Source organism: Rhamphochromis sp. 'chilingali' (genome assembly GCF_963969265.1).
Source record: "Rhamphochromis sp. 'chilingali' genome assembly, chromosome: 21".
Taxonomy (NCBI): Eukaryota; Metazoa; Chordata; class Actinopteri; order Cichliformes; family Cichlidae; genus Rhamphochromis; species Rhamphochromis sp. 'chilingali'.
In genome coordinates this window covers 19,686,814-19,706,447 of record NC_137949.1, presented here as the reverse complement: position 1 = coordinate 19,706,447, position 19,634 = coordinate 19,686,814, and the positions used below count along the sequence as shown (strand labels likewise).

General features: G+C 39.9%; 1 protein-coding gene across 2 annotated transcripts in view; it reads right to left on the bottom strand.

The window, feature by feature from the left end:
• frmd6 (FERM domain containing 6) overlaps positions 1-19,359 on the bottom strand; it is a 33,002-nt gene extending 13,643 nt beyond the window's left edge. The window contains exons 1-3 of one of the 2 annotated variants that reach the window (XM_080871563.1): positions 19,338-19,359; positions 3,581-3,856; positions 2,045-2,135 (exon numbers count right to left, since the gene is read on the bottom strand). In XM_080871563.1, the coding sequence (XP_080727689.1) occupies positions 2,045-2,135; positions 3,581-3,679 (190 nt within the window). In that variant the 5' untranslated portion in view covers positions 3,680-3,856; positions 19,338-19,359. Of the gene's footprint in view, positions 1-2,044; positions 2,136-3,580; positions 3,857-17,789; positions 17,980-19,337 lie in introns of those variants that run through there. The other variant, XM_080871562.1, reaches the window with a different exon arrangement.
• Between the last annotated feature and the right edge of the window lie 275 nt (positions 19,360-19,634).

Genomic DNA, 19,634 nt, shown 5'->3' with positions numbered 1-19,634 from the left:
TGGAAATGAAGCAGGGGTTAGTGGGAAACTGTTTTTTTTTAAGTGTGTGTGTGTGTGTGTGTGTGTGTGTGTGTGTGTGTGTGTGTGTGTGTGTGTGTGTGTGTGTGTGTGTGTGTGTGTGAACTGACCTGTAAAACGTAATTTTGTGGCCTATAACGGCAATATAAATAGAGAAGGATGCCATTTCTGGCACACCGTGTGAATACTTAAATTACAGTTTGGCACATTTACAAACATACAGTAAAAATATCTGGATGGCCTAAATATTTTCTGAAAACTCATAATTAGGAACTAACATTTCAGACGCTAGAACCACAGAAATCTTTTCCCTATTGCTGAAAACATTCACAAATTTTATTATTTTAAACCACAGATATTATCTAAAACTGGTGAAGATCGTCTTGTCAGGGGGACAGTGGGTGACACACAGGGAGTGGGTGGCCTCTGTTTGCCTTGGGCATTTCACGCTGTTCAGACAAGCACTTCAGGAATGTCCTACAATCAGACCCTTTGGCTCCAGCTCAACTGACCTGCTGTGCCGCCATTGGCTCATCTGGCGGGCAGCTGTCTGAAAACACCGCCTTTTGCAATTTACTTTCCCTATGCAGCTGCCTACAACTGTCATCTGCTGTCTGCCACACCATAAAACAGACACAGTGACTCATTCCAATAGGACGACCCTCGCTGAGCCCCATCACTGTAAAAACAACTTTAACTTTGCCACACAATGGGAGGCAGTCAGGATCAGGAGGCCCTGGTTCCTGGGCAACCGCCATGACAGATATGTGAGAGATGCTACTTTTAGTACTAAGGAAAGTATCTGTCTGGTTACACTGGTTTTATGTGGCTCCTGATGACAAGCATACTTCATGATCAAAAGTACTATTTGTATAAAGACCCTAAGAATAATCATTCTGACTGATGAGATCAACTTTGAGCTGCACACAACAAAACAGAAAAATATATATATATACATACATACATACACACACCTAGAGCTGGGCGATAGAACGATAACGATATGTATTGCGATATAACTTTTTCTCGATAGAAAAATTAAACTATCGCGATAGACCTCGCCGCTCTTGTCCTCTTTAAAAAAAAAACAAACAAAAAAAACAGCCAATCCAAATTAAGTAGCGCAGAGCCGAACCAATCACAGCCGCAGCGTCACGTCACGTGACTTGTTACGTAAAGCACAAGTGCCAAGCCGCACATGTGTATTTGTTTGGGAAGCAGCCAGCCACCGTACCGCCCGGGTAATGGAGGAAATGAGTGCGCCGACTAGAGAAAAATCAACCGAGCGTGACCGAAGAGAAAACAGATGATGGTTCCAATGTCGAAGAGATTGTCAAACGGAAGAGCCATAGAAGTTCCGTAGTGTGAAGGTATTTTGGCTATTTCAAGTCTGACAAAAAACAGAGTAGCGCGCACTATAAATTGTGCCGAAAGCAAGTCTGGAAATACAATAAACCGGTGCATGCTCAATCTCTGACTGGAAGCGCTAATTCGTCATTCGGCTTTTGTCAGACTAAAGTAACTGTTAAAACTGTTTGAAAAGCTAAGCTATACAACAAGGAGAGATTGAGAATTTCCTTTTAGTTCTCAGTTTATTTGATATTGACAAAAGTTAGTCAATTTTGTCTGTTCTTCTGTAAAACAAACTAAGATTCATTTTTAGAATTAATATTTTGTTTCTAAGTGGAACTGACAATTTAGTAGTCTGTTTTGTTTGTTCTATTTTGAAACTTAAACGCTTTAGCGGCTGCCTTTTGTGTAGTTTGCAATATTTGTCTTTATTTATCTGAAAAAGTCTCATGTTCCTTAAGTACATCTACCCTGTTGAACTTATTATGGGAAATAAATATATAAAATAAAAACAAGCTGCTGATTATTTCACATTTTACTTGTGAGCAACGGCACATTTAAATCTTACAAATATAGTTATTTGGCTTATATCGTGATAGATATCGTTATCGCCTGATATGAAAAAATCTCATATCGCCCAGCTCTACCCATACCCCTAAATGAAAAGTAGTCTTACTCTGAATAACACTGAGCCCAAACAGATGACAGTCCTTCAGCCTGAGGAGGTCACACACCTGGACCAAAAGTTCCTGGCACAAACTCTTCACCTGGGGAGGAGATGTCAGGACAATTATTAGTGATCGGCAATGTGTTGTATTTATTCTGCACTGTTATGAACCACTACAAAGACCTGGGGCATGCATGAGCAGCACTCTGCATGCATGTTTATCATCCTATGACATCTTGTGCAAGCTTAAACATGTTGTGGTACCATGGTGTTAGCCACCAAACACAGGAAACTATAAGCAGATGGGTGATTGTAGATTGAAATTAAATTCTGGATCTTTTAACTTGAAGAGATTCATGAACTTTCTGAAATATTGACTAGAATTTGCAATGAAATCAAAACTTCTCAGCCTGTGTGCTTTTAGGTTTAGTTCAAAAACCTTATTTACTTTGACACTTACAGTTAAACCTAATCCCAACCTTAAGCCAGTGGCCAGTAGCACCAACTGGTTTTTACTAAGCCTGTACTACCAAGCAGACTTAACATGCTCTCCGAGCTTGTATAACTTGATTTATTGTCATTTTCATAAGGCAGTTTCACCAGTGGTGAAATAAGAATGTAAACAGAGCTATTCTATCTAGCTATCTGGTGTTGGCCAGAGGGGCCGATGGCACGATATGGCAGCCTCGTTTCTGTCAGTCTGCCCCACGGCAGCTGTGGCTACAACTGTGGTTTGCCTCCACCAGTGTGTGAATGTGAGAGTGAATGAATAGTGGAATTGTAAAACGCTCTAGAAAAGCGCTATATAAATGCAATCCATTATTATTTATTATTATCCAGTCTGCAAAAGAACACATTGGATCGCGGAAAGATCTACTGACCAGGCCAGAGACATTTCTTTGAAGGAAAAAAAAAAAAAAAGATCCTGTAACAGTTATTGTTTTTGGAGAGAACTACCTTGTTTTTCCTTGCTTAGATAGCATGGAAAGCACTGAGATCAATCAGCTGCTTGGCTGATAGCTCCTCATTGAGTGTAAATGTATAACTCAATCAGCAAACAGCTCTTTAAAACTTATTGTAAACTCAACATGATGTGTAACAGTAGAGATGATTTTGACTTCATGCCTGCTCCTAAAGGGCTTTAAAGCTTTTCATTTAGATGCGGTTATGTCTACCTCTGAAAAACGAACCAGGCAGCTTTCAATCAGGAACCTACAAAACAAACACCTGTTTTCCGAGATAAGAAAACAAAAGGTAGCTCACCTAAAAAACACCTGGCACAATCAATGACCTATAGTACTCTGAGAGGTAAAGCGCTAAATAGTTGAACCTTCAGACAAAGCCGAGCAGCTTGGTCATTGACTTTCTTTCTACAGTCTCGCCCACAGACTGTATATAAAAGATGTGCATCATCTTTGTTTATGTTTCTAAATCTAATCTAGAAAATAAAGCTGCCTGTTTGTCAATTAAAGCATTTGAAGTACACTACATTATTTCACTCATAAGTATTTCTTTACCTTAAAAAGTTTTTATGCATCTACTCACATTAACTATGACATTCAGTGTGTCATCATTGGGCAAAAAGACACAGACACAGCGGCGGTCCTGCATGGTTTTGTTGTTGTGGAAGTTCAGTTTGTTCATCTTCGTGTGGCTGAAACGGGACAGGCCTCTTCGCCTGCTATCAGGCCCTCCGAGGACCCACCTCCACCACCGACCAGACCTGCTTCAGCTGTAGCCCGGTATAGACGCACCTATGGGCTCAGCGGGCCAAGCAGTGCTCACAAGACAGGGCATGGGGACCCGAGCTGCAGTCAGCCACTGTGAAGACACATGATAGAGAACAAAGCACTTGATGTTAGTACAGTCTGATTTATGCAAATGTATGAACTATAAAGATGTGCTCTGCAATGTGCGGAGGAGGCATGGCTGACATTTAAAATAAATAAATAAATCTAAATTTGTCTGAAGATCTAAATTATTATTTAAAAAGAGCAAAACTGTACTAATAAAGTCTGACAGGAATGAGAAATATAAGACAAATAAGGAGGGGAAGCACTCCTGTTCATTTCCATGTATATGTGACACCATTTCAGAAGACTATAAATGACGATAAATGATAAATGGAAGCTGTGGAGGTGGGTCTGGAGAGGAACTGATGACATGTAATGCTGGGTTAAGGAGATACTGACTAAGCCACTCGCACTCCTATCCAATTTCAGTTTATGTCACCACCTTTCTTTAAAAAAAAAAAAAACAACTCAATCTAGCTGCTATTCTCATCTTTGACAAATGTAACAAACTGCAGCTTGAACAGCTGTCTATAAAAACCTACACAGGGCACTGGATGCTGACTGGGTGTCTGATTGTGAGCCAACCAGCTCCACATTTCCCTCCTGGCATTACTTTTGTCAACTCATTCAGTTCTGTTAAAAGCTTTTGGCTGTCTGACTTTCTTGAATTTTTCACCGTCTGCTGGAATCCAAGTGCAAGAGTCAGACTGTGGCAGTGTCTGCTCCATGCCTTCTTACTCAGTTTCCTAGAATTAAAGTCTGAAGATGCTGAACAGGAAATAAAAATATTCCTGAACCCTCTCATTTTAATTTTCAGCAGTATTTTCATATGAAAGGCCAACTGTAACTTTATTCTGTGTATGAACCTGAAGTCAGGTCATATGAAAACAGTTCTGATACTCTTTTTGAACAGCAGTGTGTTCCCTAGTTTCTTACTAAGTACTATAAATAGCAGTCTCTCACACAATAGGCACACCAACAGCTTTAACAGCTTCAAGCTGTGAGCTACTAGCTGCTCACAGCTTGAATTACACCTAAGGATGTGTGAGACCTTCAGAGGGTATGAAAAGTCTCAGACCAGACCAAAGAAAGTTTAAGAACAATCAGTAAAGATTATCACTTCTTCCTGTTTAAAGTCACTCACCTTGAAGGCATGTTGTCATTAAAAACAGGCAGGATGGGTAACAGAGAGGATCACATTACCATGTGAGAAACTATTAGCATTTAAAAGGATGCAGTTAAATAATACAAGATTCACTGACAGGTAGTTCAGCTTAAAGATTCAGTAAGCAGTACCTGCATGTAGGGCTGCCACAAACGATTATTTTGATAGTCGACTAGTCACCGATTATTTTTGCGATTAGTCGACTAATCAGATCATCATCCACTGGACGTAAAACTACAGCTTATATAACTATCATTAGCTTACAGCTTTAAGCTTTTAAGGTGCTAACTAAAAATAAAGACAAGATGACAGTTTATTCAATTTTAATGAAATTTGCAGATTGTTTCGGTAAAGTTTAATAAACTCCTTGCTATCTAAAATATAACAGGACACCGGGGTATATTCTCCAGCATCTCACACTTCTGATAATCAGCTGTCTGCTTGACGTTTATTCAGCTGTGTAAAAACTATAACTTTAATCTCAGCCAAACCGATTTACTCAGGAACAAATAAAATACTAAATAAAAAAAATAAAAAAAAAAGGCCAAACAACAACATTTTTAATTTATCTAAGTGACTCATATATATTTAACCTGAGTCGCGAAAGACGGCGGTGGGTTTGAAAACAATTTGCCGGGAGTCCGGTGTTCTCACGGCGATAGTGACCTAGCCCCCGGCTAGCTATCGAGCTAGTGGGTAACAGACGTCTCCGAAAACTGAGCCGATATTTGAGGTTTACACAGCTACATTCTCGCCTGAAAATATGTTAAACGTTTATTTTGTGACCCAGAAAGAATAATAAGAGTAATATTAAAACTAACTAGCTACCGCCATTGTTGGAAACTAAGCTGGGCCGCGCTATGAATTCTGGGACACAGCTACTTCTTCGGGGTTTAACGGCAGCTGGAATCCTTGTACATGCAGTGCTGCCATCTTCTGTTTCAGTCCGTTATTACACTCTTAAATCCTGCTATTATTCCTGCGTCTTTTGCGATCTTCCAAAGCTTCAAACGACACGTCGACTATTAAATCAGTCGTCGACGATTTTGATAGTCGACGTAATCGTGACTAGTCGACAAATCGTGGCAGCCCTACCTGCATGCCATAAACACTGCAGTATGAGCTCCCCATACAGCATTTTAGTACCACTTATAAAAACTAAGTGGGGAAAAAAAATCAGTCTTAAATCTGTAAATTCCAGCTTTAACAAAGCAAGCACTACTGAAAACAACCCTGAAATTATTGAACTCATACCAATAAACAACATCCTTAACTGTAGGACTGCACTTCTGCAGCAAAGTCACCGACCATTTGTACGCCTGCTGTCGACATATAACACTGCTTTGTTCCTGCATAGACAAGGGGCATTGTGGGTAAATCGCCCATAAATACACATACTGTTGACATATAGCATCAGTTCTCATTAAAGCTGGTCATTGGGTGTGCAGTGTAGCAGGCAACCAGCCACTCAGCAAAGTCAGCTGATGAGCCATGACTGGGGCAGGTCCCTGCGTTGCTGCTGACCTTGACTAAACCTGCAACTGCACTGCACACACGTGTGTGTACGGGCAGACAGAATTAGAGACAAAATTTACAGTAAGAACATTCATAAGGACACACACTCACACTGGGTATGTTCCTGGACTCTTGCAATGACCATATGTCAGGTGTTACTACAGGGCAGCTGAGCAGTGGGAAGGCAGCAGGGTTAATTAGACATTAGACCAATCTAACTGGATTACTACTCTCTATCATTGTTTCCTCGTTGGAGCACGAGTCATGCAAGTGACCCAGGACAGACACAATGTTTACAGACAATACCGTGCTTAGCCAGAATGGCAGTGCATGGAAAATAAAGCCAAGGCATGTGTACATACATAAAAAATACAGGAGGTTTTAATTTACATTACAGGTTAGCTTCAGAATTCTCCCAATCATAGCAGTACTGTAATACTAGAAGCATGCTTAACTACAAAAACATTTGAAAAGCATAGTCCCTCATTCACACCAATGTTCCATTTCATAATAAAGAAAGTAATTGAGATCCACATAAAATCTGAATGACTCCTTCCTCTCTCCGTGCCTCACCTCTCCACTTAGTTTCATGAGATAAGACTGGTTGATTTTCACCTTATGTTGCTGGAGACAGACAAACGCCAATGAAAACACACTTGTGCTGTATGTCTCAAAGGCTTTATACAGTAAGCGGCAAATATAAGTTATGTGGGAAGTAGGGCAGGGCGATATGGCCTAAAATCCATATCACGGTATAATTTGAAGCACATGCAGTAACGATATATATCGCGATATATTCTTTTCCACACTATAAGGCACCAGATTACTTTTTTCAAGTAACGAGTAAAGGGATTACTATTGCAAAAACGGTAATTAGATTACCGTTACTTTCCCGTAGGAACACTGCGTTACTAAAACCGTGATTTTTTTTTTTTTTTTTTAGCGAGAATGTCTCATGACAATGACATAAGCGAGTGCGATATTTGTGACAACAGCTGTGTGCAGATCAACAATGGATAATATATCGAGTGCAGGAGAAGAGTATGAGCGTGCAGCGTTTAAAGCATGGAAGTACTGACCTTATTTTGAGTTTGATTCCATAAAAAGTGACAAAAACATTTGCGTCTGTTGTGCATGGGAAGAAAACTTCTTTTTACAGCGAAAAAAACCCCTAAACAAGCACCGAGTGCGCAACGACGTAATGGGAAATTCACAGAGACTCGCGGATTCTTCAACTGACTTGCAGCACACCTGCACCAGGGAAAACCTCCGCCTACCCCACTCCTATTTTATACTCTTTTATACCCACTCTTATTTTATTTATTTTCTGCTGTGTTTTACTTGCATCTATTTGAAAGACTGAGTGTAAACACAAAAAATATGTTATTTTATGCGCTGGAATGTGCAGAAAATAGGTTTAAATGTTAAACTAATTTCTTCCAGTCAGAGAATGGTGTATATAATTTAATTTTTGCTTGATGCATTAAGTTAAAAGATTAAAACTGATAAAACAAGTTTAAAAAAAGACTTTTCCATTTGATTACATTTTGTATGATGGATTATGCAGAAAAAGAATTGGGCTGAAAGATCTATCACTTTATCACCTATTCAGGTTGTAAATAGGGTTTTTAAAAAGTAACTAAGTAATTAATTACTTTTGAAAATAAGTAATCAGTAAAGTAACGGGATTACTTTTTGGGGGAAGTAATCAGTAATAGTTACTGATTACCTTTTTCAAGTAACTTGACCAACACTGTAAGGCACACTTAAAATCCTTTAATTTTCTCAAAAATTGAGAGTGTGCCTTATGTATGAATTCTGGTTGTGCTTACTGACCTTGAACCGATTTTGGCGTGCAGAAATCTGTTAAAAAATGTTTTAGTACAACTTTGGTAAGCCACACTGCTTGATGGATTGTCAAAGTATTACTTTATTATATTTGAAAAGTGCTTCATCTCTTGATGACATCATCATCATGCGCTATCGCGGTAGAGCGGTATAGTCAAAATCTCTATCGTTGGCCAAATTTATATCGTTTATATTGTATATCGTTTATATCGCCCACCCCTAGTGGGAAGTTTAAAGTAATAAGTCAAATGGCACATAATCATTCAGTTTGTGACACAGAAAATAAACAGCTGCTGAGACCAGAAGGTTTGCAGAGGAATTACATATTAATTATCAGTGATATTGAAAGGTTAGTAACAGAACAAGCTTCACTGGTTGACCAACCACAGGTCTTGCAGTATCCATATGGCAGCTGCACTCAGCATAGCTCTGTCTTGTATTTAAATGTTTTGGTTAAGGTGCAAAAATCAAGCAGCTCCTCAGGGTGGCTCCATATGACATGTTGTGCAGTGAGTGATGATGGAAAGCAGGGGTAGGAAAAAAACAAATGTCACATCTTTCATACTACCCATTCATTACACTTTTACATTTTTGAATGGTGAAAGCAAATGCCTCTAATATCAAAGACAGCGGTAATGCAGACATGACTGCATTTTGCCATTACTGATGGGATTGGGGCTATTGTGTCATGTCTGGTGTACATGTGACACATAACTTCAGACTTGTCCACCATGACAACGCACTGGTCCTTTTCATATATGCAATACATAAATTTACTGGATTTATCAATTTGCTAAATTGTTCCTCAAGGCTTTAATCATATATAACCACACAACAGTCATAGAGGTGGGAATCACCATACATCCCACGATACGATATTATCACAATACTTAACGCACGATACAATATTATTGCAATTTTTAAAAATATTTTGCGATATTCAGATTCTGTACATAAAGGTAAACTTTATCAATATTCATTTTATCTAATATCAAAGTCTCACACTCAGTCTCTCATTTCAGTCAGCTTTATTGTTGACAAACTGAACGGTTTGTATCACAGTCTAGTCCAACTTAATGAATGCAACCATCTGGTACAATTATAGCTATTCTGAACTATGCAATTTATAAAAACTATGCAGCCCATTCAGCAACTGAAGAATTTGAAAGTAAATCAAAACAAAACATAATTTTGCATTAAATAAAAAAGTTTTAAACTTAATTAAAATAAAACATGTCTTAAATTAAAATAAGTAAACTGTCATATTTATTGCTGCCAGCTGCCAAAAACAAGTTAAACACATTTGGACAGTGAAGGAATGTCAGGATTCTTGCTCAGAAAAAGGATCAACATGCTCTGAGCACAAAAACCATTTTTGTAACAAAATATCGATTTCTGCTGTCCCTGTATCGATACATTATTAGCAAACAAAATATCACGATACTACACAGTATCGATTTTTTTCCCCCACCCCTAAACAGTCATGAAGACAGCTATTTTCTTTTCTCCATACGTGCACAGTACTTACTGAATCTAAGCTGAGGTAGATTAAGCTCTGTGGTGTGTTCAAGGGGATACATCACGTCTTGTAAGAGCGCCATGCTAAGTTTTATGGAAATGTGATCAGGGTGCTGCATTAGACATAAATCATTCAGATGGCGTCACATTAATGGATAAGTGTGTGTGTGTGTGTGTGTGTGTGTGTGTGTGTGTGTGTGTGTGTGTGTGTGTGTGTGTGTGTGTGTGTGTGTGTGTGTGTGTGTGTGTGTGTGTGTGTGTGTGTGTGTGTGTGTAGGGGCCTACTGGAAAGAGAGTGCTGGATAATGAATCGGATGCTGCTTTCAATCCCCTTCTACTGGATTGCAAAGTGTGATGCAATGCTCAAGTCCAACTAAGCCAACACCCGCACACAAAACGGCCAACTGCGCTTCCTCCTGCCTTTAAGTCTAAAACAGGGATCCTGTCAACGTGGCAGGACCAGGCATGACACCGAATCCCACACTGAGATACAGAGCAAGTCCTTCTGTCAAGAATGCAGCTCTTACTTTCTCATTCTTTCCCTCCATTGACATTAGAGGAGTGGACACTTCCAAGTCTTACAAAGCTCCAGGAACACAAGAAGAAGAAAACTTCCTCTACTTGGAAAAGGAAGAACACACTCACTGAAGGCGGCTGTGCCGTGCTGATTTAAGTGTAGCTTCAGGTACAGCATATGTCAAAGTTAAAGAAAACGGAGAGAAGAAGAGTGGATATATATACACAACAAAGAACGAGAGAGCAGGCGGGAGGGAGCTGGAACAAGGCAGCGCTCAGAGCTTTGGCATGAAAAAAAGAAAAAAAACTGCTGTAGTCAGGAGAATTCCTCACGAACATCTGCTTCTCATTCCAACAATGGTGGCCTTTGATTCCCGATGCACACAACGAGCAGCACCGCCACAATCCTCTGACAGCATCTGAAAACCTGGAGTGGCACACGTGCACTGTAATCCCTCATGTGGAGCTAACCAAAAAAAAAAACTGTCAAGCCAAGTGAACTAAGATTTTCATACTTTCTAGTAGGGCTGCACGATTTTGCATAAAATGAGAATCACGATTTTTTGGCTTAGAATTGAGATCACGATTCTCTCACGATTTTCTTTTCCAGTATAAATATTTATTGCACTTATTAACTGCACATCAACTTCGTAACAGTTGAGACTGAAAATAAAAACAATAAATAAACATAAAAACAACAAGTGTCTCACGTTTTGTGGTTGCCGCAAAATGTTGTACTGCTTGAAATTCCGTCTCCACCGTTGCTCAACACTGCAGTGCAACACTAGAAAAATAGTTGCGGGACGGCACTGTGTAGCGTTTGTCTAGGGTGTTGATCATTTTCCTAAATCCCTCGTTTTGCACAGTGTTGATGGGAGCCATATCTTTGGTCAGGTGATAAGTAATAGCCTCCGTAATTTCTTTGTGCCTGCGGGAGTTCGACGTGTATAGGGAAGCGCTGTATAAGGTTCCCGTTATTGATGCTTGGGTGGTTGACCGGGACGGATTTTCTCCAGTCACTTTCTCGTCATCCCTGACGTGTTCTCCGTTGTTTTTTCCCTGCCAATTTTAGCATCACACGGCACAGCGTCTGTATCACGTGGTATAAGGCTCCGCCCTTGTCATTTGTTGAGCAGGAAGAGTGAGCGCTTGTTTTCATGCAGGTTACGTCCCGGATCAAAATGCGGTACAATCGTTGTCGTCTTTTTTTTTAAAAAATTTTTTTATCGTTGTCATTTGGAAATGAGATCGCACATAAGTATGAATCGAGATCGAGATTTTCTAACGATTAATCGTGCAGCCCTACTTTCTAGTTACTGTGAAAACTTTTTGGTGCTACTTTTAAGAGAGATTCCCAGAAAATATAACAAATACAAATGATGTGCTATTCTTTGTCCAATATGACAGTGAACTAAGCATCCCTGGGTTTCAGACTGTTGTGAAACAAAACAAAACATCTACGAATGACACCTTTGACAGGTAATTTATTTATTTGTAAAAGAACCATAAAACGTTTAAACTGCAATAACTCAGAAGAACTTCACAAATATTAACTAAAATCCTCAATTTTAAGAAACTGAAGCACCATAAGGTCATAATATGCTATCCTCGACATTTCTTTTCTTGGGATTGAACTTTAGTCAGAGCAAAAAATTCTCCACAATGGGGTATGTGTGAGGAACAAAAACACAAGACAAATCCTTATATTATACAGACATGTTTCATGGGCTTCAGATGGTGCCCTGGCTGAAATATTTAAAGGGCACAATTTTTATAAATGGCTCCAATGACTTAATTCGAGTAGGAGCTGATCCTTTTTCCCCTCACAGTTCCCTGCCAAAAGATCAGTTTATGCAGCTAATAGGAAATGTTGCTGAGCTGACAAGTAACTCTAAATCATATTAGTCACAGGATGGCATTAACCTGCCGACTAAGACTTCCCATCTCTTCTGTTTAACTTGCTGATGGACTAAATGAGAAGAAGAATAAAATAAAATAAAAATAAAAAAACCGCTGGTGGTGGCCAGTGGTACCACTCACTGTCCATGGTATGAATTTCAAAATCCTATGTCAACTTGTTCTCAAGTTATCGCATTCATAAAACTTTCAGAAAAAATTATCTCTGACCTCTAACCTTGAGGTCAACATCACTGAGATTCACGCTCTTCTGAGAATTTTTGTAGATAAATCTATGCTATCAATTTCAGATGAGATGACTTCCTTCTTGAGTTATTGCATTCACGAGATTTTCAGAAAGCTTGACCTGAGATGTGAACTTGAATTTTTAGTAGATACACCTATGGTATCGTTTTGAAACTCCTACGTCGCTTCATCCTCGAGTTTTTGCATTCACAAATTTGGTTGTCCATCTTGCCTGCCCACCTGGTAGGGTAACAACAGGACTTAACAAACCAATGGGAGCAGGACTTAACAAACCAATGGGGAAACATGACGGTGGCTACACCCACCTGTCTATGAGAGACACACACAGACAGTTTTCCAATGCTAGGGCTAGTGAGCCAGTCAGACCTACAATGCACTGGCTGAAATGCTGCAGTGCACTATTTTCTCTTGAGCCCTTGCCCACAAAAACATCTAGCAGATATTGTGTGTAGACTGTCAGAATTCCTTGTCTCCTACCACCCAGCTTGCAGAGTATAAACTACCTTTTGGCTCTGAGCAAAACTAGCTCTGAGAACCAAAACCTAATTTTGGTGATTTATTAAAGGTTGATGAAATGTCTGATGAAAATCGAGGCAAGTATTCACAATGCAGACAAATCCAGCCCCAGCTCTAGAAAATATTTTGTCCCTCCATGCCAGTAGATGGATCATAAAAAAAAAAAAAAAAGATATGATCACGTGACCTCTAAATTTTTAGGTGTCCTCTTCGACTATTCTCATGTTCAGTAATTGCTGAATGTCAGACCTGAATACAGGACAGCACTGTATTGCTGTTACATAATTCACAGAGAAAAGTCAAGGAATAGGTGCCCTCAGGGTAAACTACCACTCAACCAGTAAAATGCAGTTTCAGTATATAGGAGCCATTACTTGAATTCACTGGGGTGGTGAATTTTCAATGGTGATATATACATATATTTTTAGGATTTTAATTTTAAAATCATTTTGCATCTAAAATTTAGGCTGGAGTACGCACCCCTTCTCAAACTGCTCTCAAATGCCTGTGCATATTTATGTCAGACTTAGGATGTAATTGCTTAACCTGGCACGGGTTAGCACATTTCTGTTTTATTTTTTCCAAGCAGTTCCACAATAGGCTGTTTGTTGCCTTTGGCTCTGCATGTTTCTCCTGTTTATTCAATGGCATCTCATTTCAAAGTGTCACACGCACACACACTTTACTGGTCCAACACCTGGTATGTAGTATCTTCTTTTACTTCAGCTCTGTTAAAAGTTGCATAACTGCCACCTTTGGAAGTTGTAGCACATTGCATCCTACAAACCAGCAGTAAAAACAACATATTTCATATAATAAAACAGTTAACAGTTAATATTTAATAACATTAACTATTTAATTTATATTTTTAGCTTACAAAATTTAATAATCACAAAGATACCCATCACCTCTCGTTGCTGACTCTGGATTTATAATTCATAAGTCCTGTGTCATCATTCTATTGTTGTTGCCAAGGTTAAATCTTTCTGCATCAATACCAGTATGCGATATATTTTCAGGTCCTTTGAATTTAAATATACTGGATTAGAGTTGGCTAGGTTTGCAAAGTGGCAACATGTGAAAGCACACAATACAAAACCTTCTCTTTCATCTTATAAAGGAAATTAATATGCTTAAAGTTAAAAGAATGTCCAGGTTTCCTTGTGTTTTGCCTTTTTCCCCTAGCTTAAACTAAATATATTTTTGTAATCTGTAAATTGATTCAGAATGATCACATCCCTCACCGTTTGAATATGCCACTTTTCTTTCTTTCTCTACAACAAAAAGTAGTAACAGAAAGCTCCAAGAGAAAAGATTCAGGGAGTTCTCAGTGAACACCTTAAGCTCAGCTACTTTTATGGAAAAACTGCTTTAACAGTCATAGCATCTGGCATCCATGTGGCTCAGAGGAAGGACTGAGAGCTCACACACATATCTTACACTGCCGGCATTGCCAGACATGTTAAGACAGAGTCAGCAGTCGCTCCCTTCCCTCCCCGCCCAGCATTTAATCTTGGACTCTGCATGAGTAACCTCACAAACCTAGCAATCGCAGTGCAATTCACCACAGAGACGTCAACCCGACCATTACATATGCTTGAAATAGCACAAATAGCCTTAAAGGAGAGGGTTAAAAAATGAGCTGCAATTATAACAAAACCCCAACCAGAACCGGTTGTTTTGTTTCAAGCAAAGTGCTCCATTATAACTGCATGAAAATGTTTGCACAGGTGATCTAATCTGTTTCCTGTGTGCAACTACAAGGATTGTCTTCCAGTTCCTTACACTGTCACACTAGGGGAGAACCACAACACACTTTTTTTTGTTTTGTTTTTTTCTCTGGAAAAATGCTTGAACTGTACGGACCTCCTGGACACCATTTTTTATTTTTATTTTTTTAAAAAGAAAGGAAAACAAGAGCTCTAACCTGATTACCTGGTTGCATGCCAGCTACGAAGGGCTCTGGAGCATGAAAATGACCTCAACGGAAAGACAAAGTAGAGATAATTGGGCCAGTGTGTTCAGCCATCATCAAACCCATACAACACTTACAGCTGGAATTACATCATAGCATGCTGAGAAATAAATACACTTTTTCCTAACGGTTTTCTTTAGTTTCTCACTATCCGGTGTTACTGACCCACCAGTGGTCCCATGTCTCTATAACTCATCTCACAATCAGTCCTACCAAAAACCAACAAACCAGCCTTCAGGAAACACCAAGAGCTGCATTGAGAAATAAGCCGATAATATCCTCAGGGGATGCCGGCAGGTTAAATCTCTCAGGTCCACTTCCTCAAAAAGACATGAGCTTCACTAAAGAGCCCAGCTAGCAGAGGAAAAACACAATCCAAGGAAGAAGGACATGGGAAGACAAATGCAGGAAGAGCTGACCCATTTTTTCCCCTTCTATCTCCTTAGCACACTTAGGCCTTTCAGCTGAGGTAAAAGTATACCACCCTGATGTTTTTGCTTAACATTTTTGCTGTTTTTGTCCTGTCAGAGCCAAAGTGTGTTCATGACTCTTGAGGCAATAAAACCAGTCAATTGTGAGAATTACAAAGATACATAAACAGCTTCTCTGGTAATTAGGTTAGTTTAAAACTGGCCTTTCCTGAGATACAAGCTACCTGGAGCAGCTATCTGGGCTAGATAGTGATGGCAGCAGAGAGCCGAGGGCACCTGTATAACTAACAGAAAAATAGATTTGAGGGTGTATACACCCTCACACTGTAGACACTGTGCAGATAATACATGCAAGATGGCAAGAGATAAAGTTTCTCATACTTCATGGCAATAACAGTAATTTCACCCTTTCTTGTGTATGTGTATCACATGGTCCTGAAACTCAAACACAGTTTCACCTTATCTTCTAGCAACAAAACCAAGGGCAGATAAAGAGAAGAGCCTTTTTAAAACACGCTTCCTAAATGGTATGATAATCCCCACATTGCATTATGTCATGCTTCTTTAGGAGAATTTGCATTGCAAGTTGAGAGTTATGTAAAATACAGGTAACGGGTTATCTTCAGTTACCTACAAAGAACACCACAGGAGTTTTCCTCTTCAGCTTTGTTACTATATGTAGGCATTTTGTACTCACTGCAGAGATTTAGTATCAAAGAAAGCCAGCCCCAAGGCTAAGGATTCAGTTGAGCTTCTGATGCTTAGTGTAAAACTGCAGAGATCATTGAAAGCTTCAGAAAAACAATCAGTAAAACATTCAGTGAAGTAATGTCAAGTGCTGTTTATGGTTTTTTAACAGAAAGGTAAAGCTAAGGGTAAAAGTTTTAGAAGGAGCTCAAAAAACATAACAGAAAACATTACACTCACAAAGTTTTAGTGCAGTTAGAGAGGGGGGATTGCCTTGTGAAATTATTGACCATCCCGTCACACATTCCTACAGACTTGCATGAATGAGTCACCCACACACACCAACCAACCACCTTTGTTCAGTCATTTCCTTTTTGTTTCTAACACCAGCACTGCTCTTCCCGTGCAGACAGCACCTGCACTATCCCCCTCTCCCATTCACTTTGCTCTATATACACTATACACCACTGAGCCAAGATAGTGTCACCATATCAAAAAACATGGCTTGTTTTTCTTCCGTTCTCCCTTACAGCTGGACCAGAGACCTGGATAGCAGGTTGTATTTGGGGAATGGTCCAAGCAAAGTATCTGAATAAGCTGCCATATGTAGTGGAGAGATTTCCTAACGTTATCAGGGGGATCCCCCTTGCCTGACTATGCTGGTGTCTTCAGAGGCAGCCAGCGTGACAAGTGCAGTAATCATCACTGTGCAATGTTTATGCATTGTGCAAGAATGTTTATTACATTGCATTAATGTCCCTATTAGAGCTTGGCAAAGAAAACGAATGACAAATTAGTTAACATCAGTCCAGCTGAGAAAGCGTCGTTTCTGCTTTGGCTTCTTCTGAAATGAGGTCATTTAAATCAGAAAATGGACAATAAACCAAGGACCCATGCAACATTTTTAGCTTTAAATAAGCAACACCTTTCCATAAACAGAATCCATAGATTCCCATTCTCCTTTGTGTCTTGATTGCCCTTTGGTCTAATATTAAACAGAGGGGGAAATTGCTGGCATTCCTGTGCGCTAAGACAACAACTTTGCAATTTGCTTAGAAGAAAACAAAAGGGGGATTTGAAGCAACAAACAACCGGGATAGGACTGCAATAGGACACGCATACTTTTTGCCATTTACGTCCCCACAGCCACACGTGTGCGGTATTTACACAACAATAATAAATCCTGGATGTTAGTCATTTTACTGTTAAACTGGACTGGATAAAAACACAACCCCCAAAACGAGATATCCGCTTCTTAATGATGGGACCAGGTTTCTGGTAATGATGACAGAAGATGGGTGAAGACGTGCAAATAAAATAACTCGTTATGTACCCTGAACAAGCTGTCTTCACGTCGTGTAAGTAAAGGTAAATAGCAGCGACTAAGTCCACGATACTCATATTTCAGGGCAACATTCCCAGTCAAATATCCTGGCAGCATCCCAGTTGATGAAGCAACGCAACTAATCTGCCCAGACTTTGCGGCAACGAATTTGAACATCTTGACCCGGAGAAAAGACGCCACAGCCCCGCTAGCTAAAGTCCTAACCGTTAGTAATCCCCCCGCGTTAAGTCATAAAAACGGCTAAAGGTATTCAAAGCATTTGGCCGGCGATGTAAAACTCACCTTTAATGACAAAACAAGTTATTCCCCTTTGAAGTGGTTAATCCAAAGGGAGTTTTTTTTTCCGAAAAGAAAAAAAGAAAAAGAAATCCACAGTTTAGAAAGACTTCAGTAAGTTTTTAGGAAGAGTAGTCGTTCGGCCGCCTTCGGCTGGAGCCACACTGTCCGCGCTGGAGCTCCACATAGGAATACATGTGCGGTGAAGGGACGAGTGAGAGGAGGGAACCGGGATGCAGATGTGGGTTTTCTGTTTACATGACCCAACAAAATAAAGCCAAACGACTATTGGCAACATATGTCAATATCCCAAAAGTATACTCAGTAATGTGCCCGGGGACAGTTTATGCCTGTTAATATGGAGAATTGCCGTGGAGCTTATAGTGCATCCCCCCTAATAGAGGTCTGATTTGGTATCTTCCACGGCCGCCTCTCATTCCATTCCTCCCAGTGTAAGACTCAACTCTGCCGCATTAAATTTGGAAGTCGCAGCAGGGAGATCGCGATAAAATAGTAACGGCGTCGTTCGTATGTATTAAAAGCCTAGCTCAAAAAGTTTGAGATGTAGGGCACTTTGTTTTATTTCAGGATCACCAGCTGTTTTGGTCTTCTTCTCCTCTTGCACTGTTATTGAACATGCAGTAACGGGCAGTATTTTCCACACGGATAAAGGAAGGATACAAAAACCTATTTTATAAAACGTCCAATCATGTGATATTATAGGTCATAAAATTATCATAAGGTGACTTTGAGCTCAACGCACTTAATTTTGAACTGTAAATGTGGATGTTAGCACATAGCAAGTCAGTTTTATCAGTTAAGAAAACAAATTGCACAGCATAAATTGCTTAGAATAAATAAAGAATAATATACGCTAATTTTACTGATTTTTAAACCTGGGCAAAATGCATATAATGAGAGTAAAGGTTAGCCAGCCCTAAGAATGATTGTAATAACTTAATAACTGTACATATGCTTCATATTCATGTTTATTCATTCCAGTTACTTGTGTACTGCATCCTCACCAAAGGGTGTGCTTGGGGAACCCAGCTCCACCTTTGTGATGTCAGGCAGTGGTTGCTTAAAAGACAACAAAAAATTAGGGAGAGCCCCTTTTAGGTGACATGCTGACCTGTAATTAGTGTGTGGGGGCTCCCACTCTGCTGCAATTGCTTGTCAGGGGAGAAAAAAGACGAGTGTCAAACATGAAAAGGGGCTTGGAAGTGTGCCTGGTCAAGCCAGGCTAAAACCCCCATCTAGTCCAGACTGCGCAGAGCTTAGCTTTGAAGTGACATCAGAAAGGGACCTGTGAACAACAAAGCGACCCACAGGCCATTATCTTCAAAAAAGAAAAGGAGGAAAAGCCACAAATCCCAAATCCAGGATGAAACGCTGATCAGGTTACTGTCGTGTTTGAAGATAAGTTCAGAAGTTGGTGGTGACACCTCTGCAACATCATTAATTCTTGTTGTGCAAGTACTTTGCACAGCCCTCTCCCATTTTCCCACTAAATGCAAAACCAGTGGAACAAATGCCACTCCAAATGTGACATACCTGACATATTCCACAGCTTATTTCCACCCCGTCTGCCTCCTTCTTAAACCGCAGAGTGCTTCCAGCCTTTGTCTCCCTGTCTTGATTTGATTAGCTGGGTCTGGCCAGACTGGAGGTGCAAAGGAGGGGGAGCTTTTTGTTGAGGCAGTATCTGGCTAATTGACATAACTCTTTCTGCTTTTCTATCTCCCCAGGGGAAGATGAACAGCTCCCCCACCAGACTTTAGTCTCAGTGGAGAGTCCTTGCCATCAGCTCTTCCTTTGGCTTAATATGACGCACATAGCCACTCTGTATAC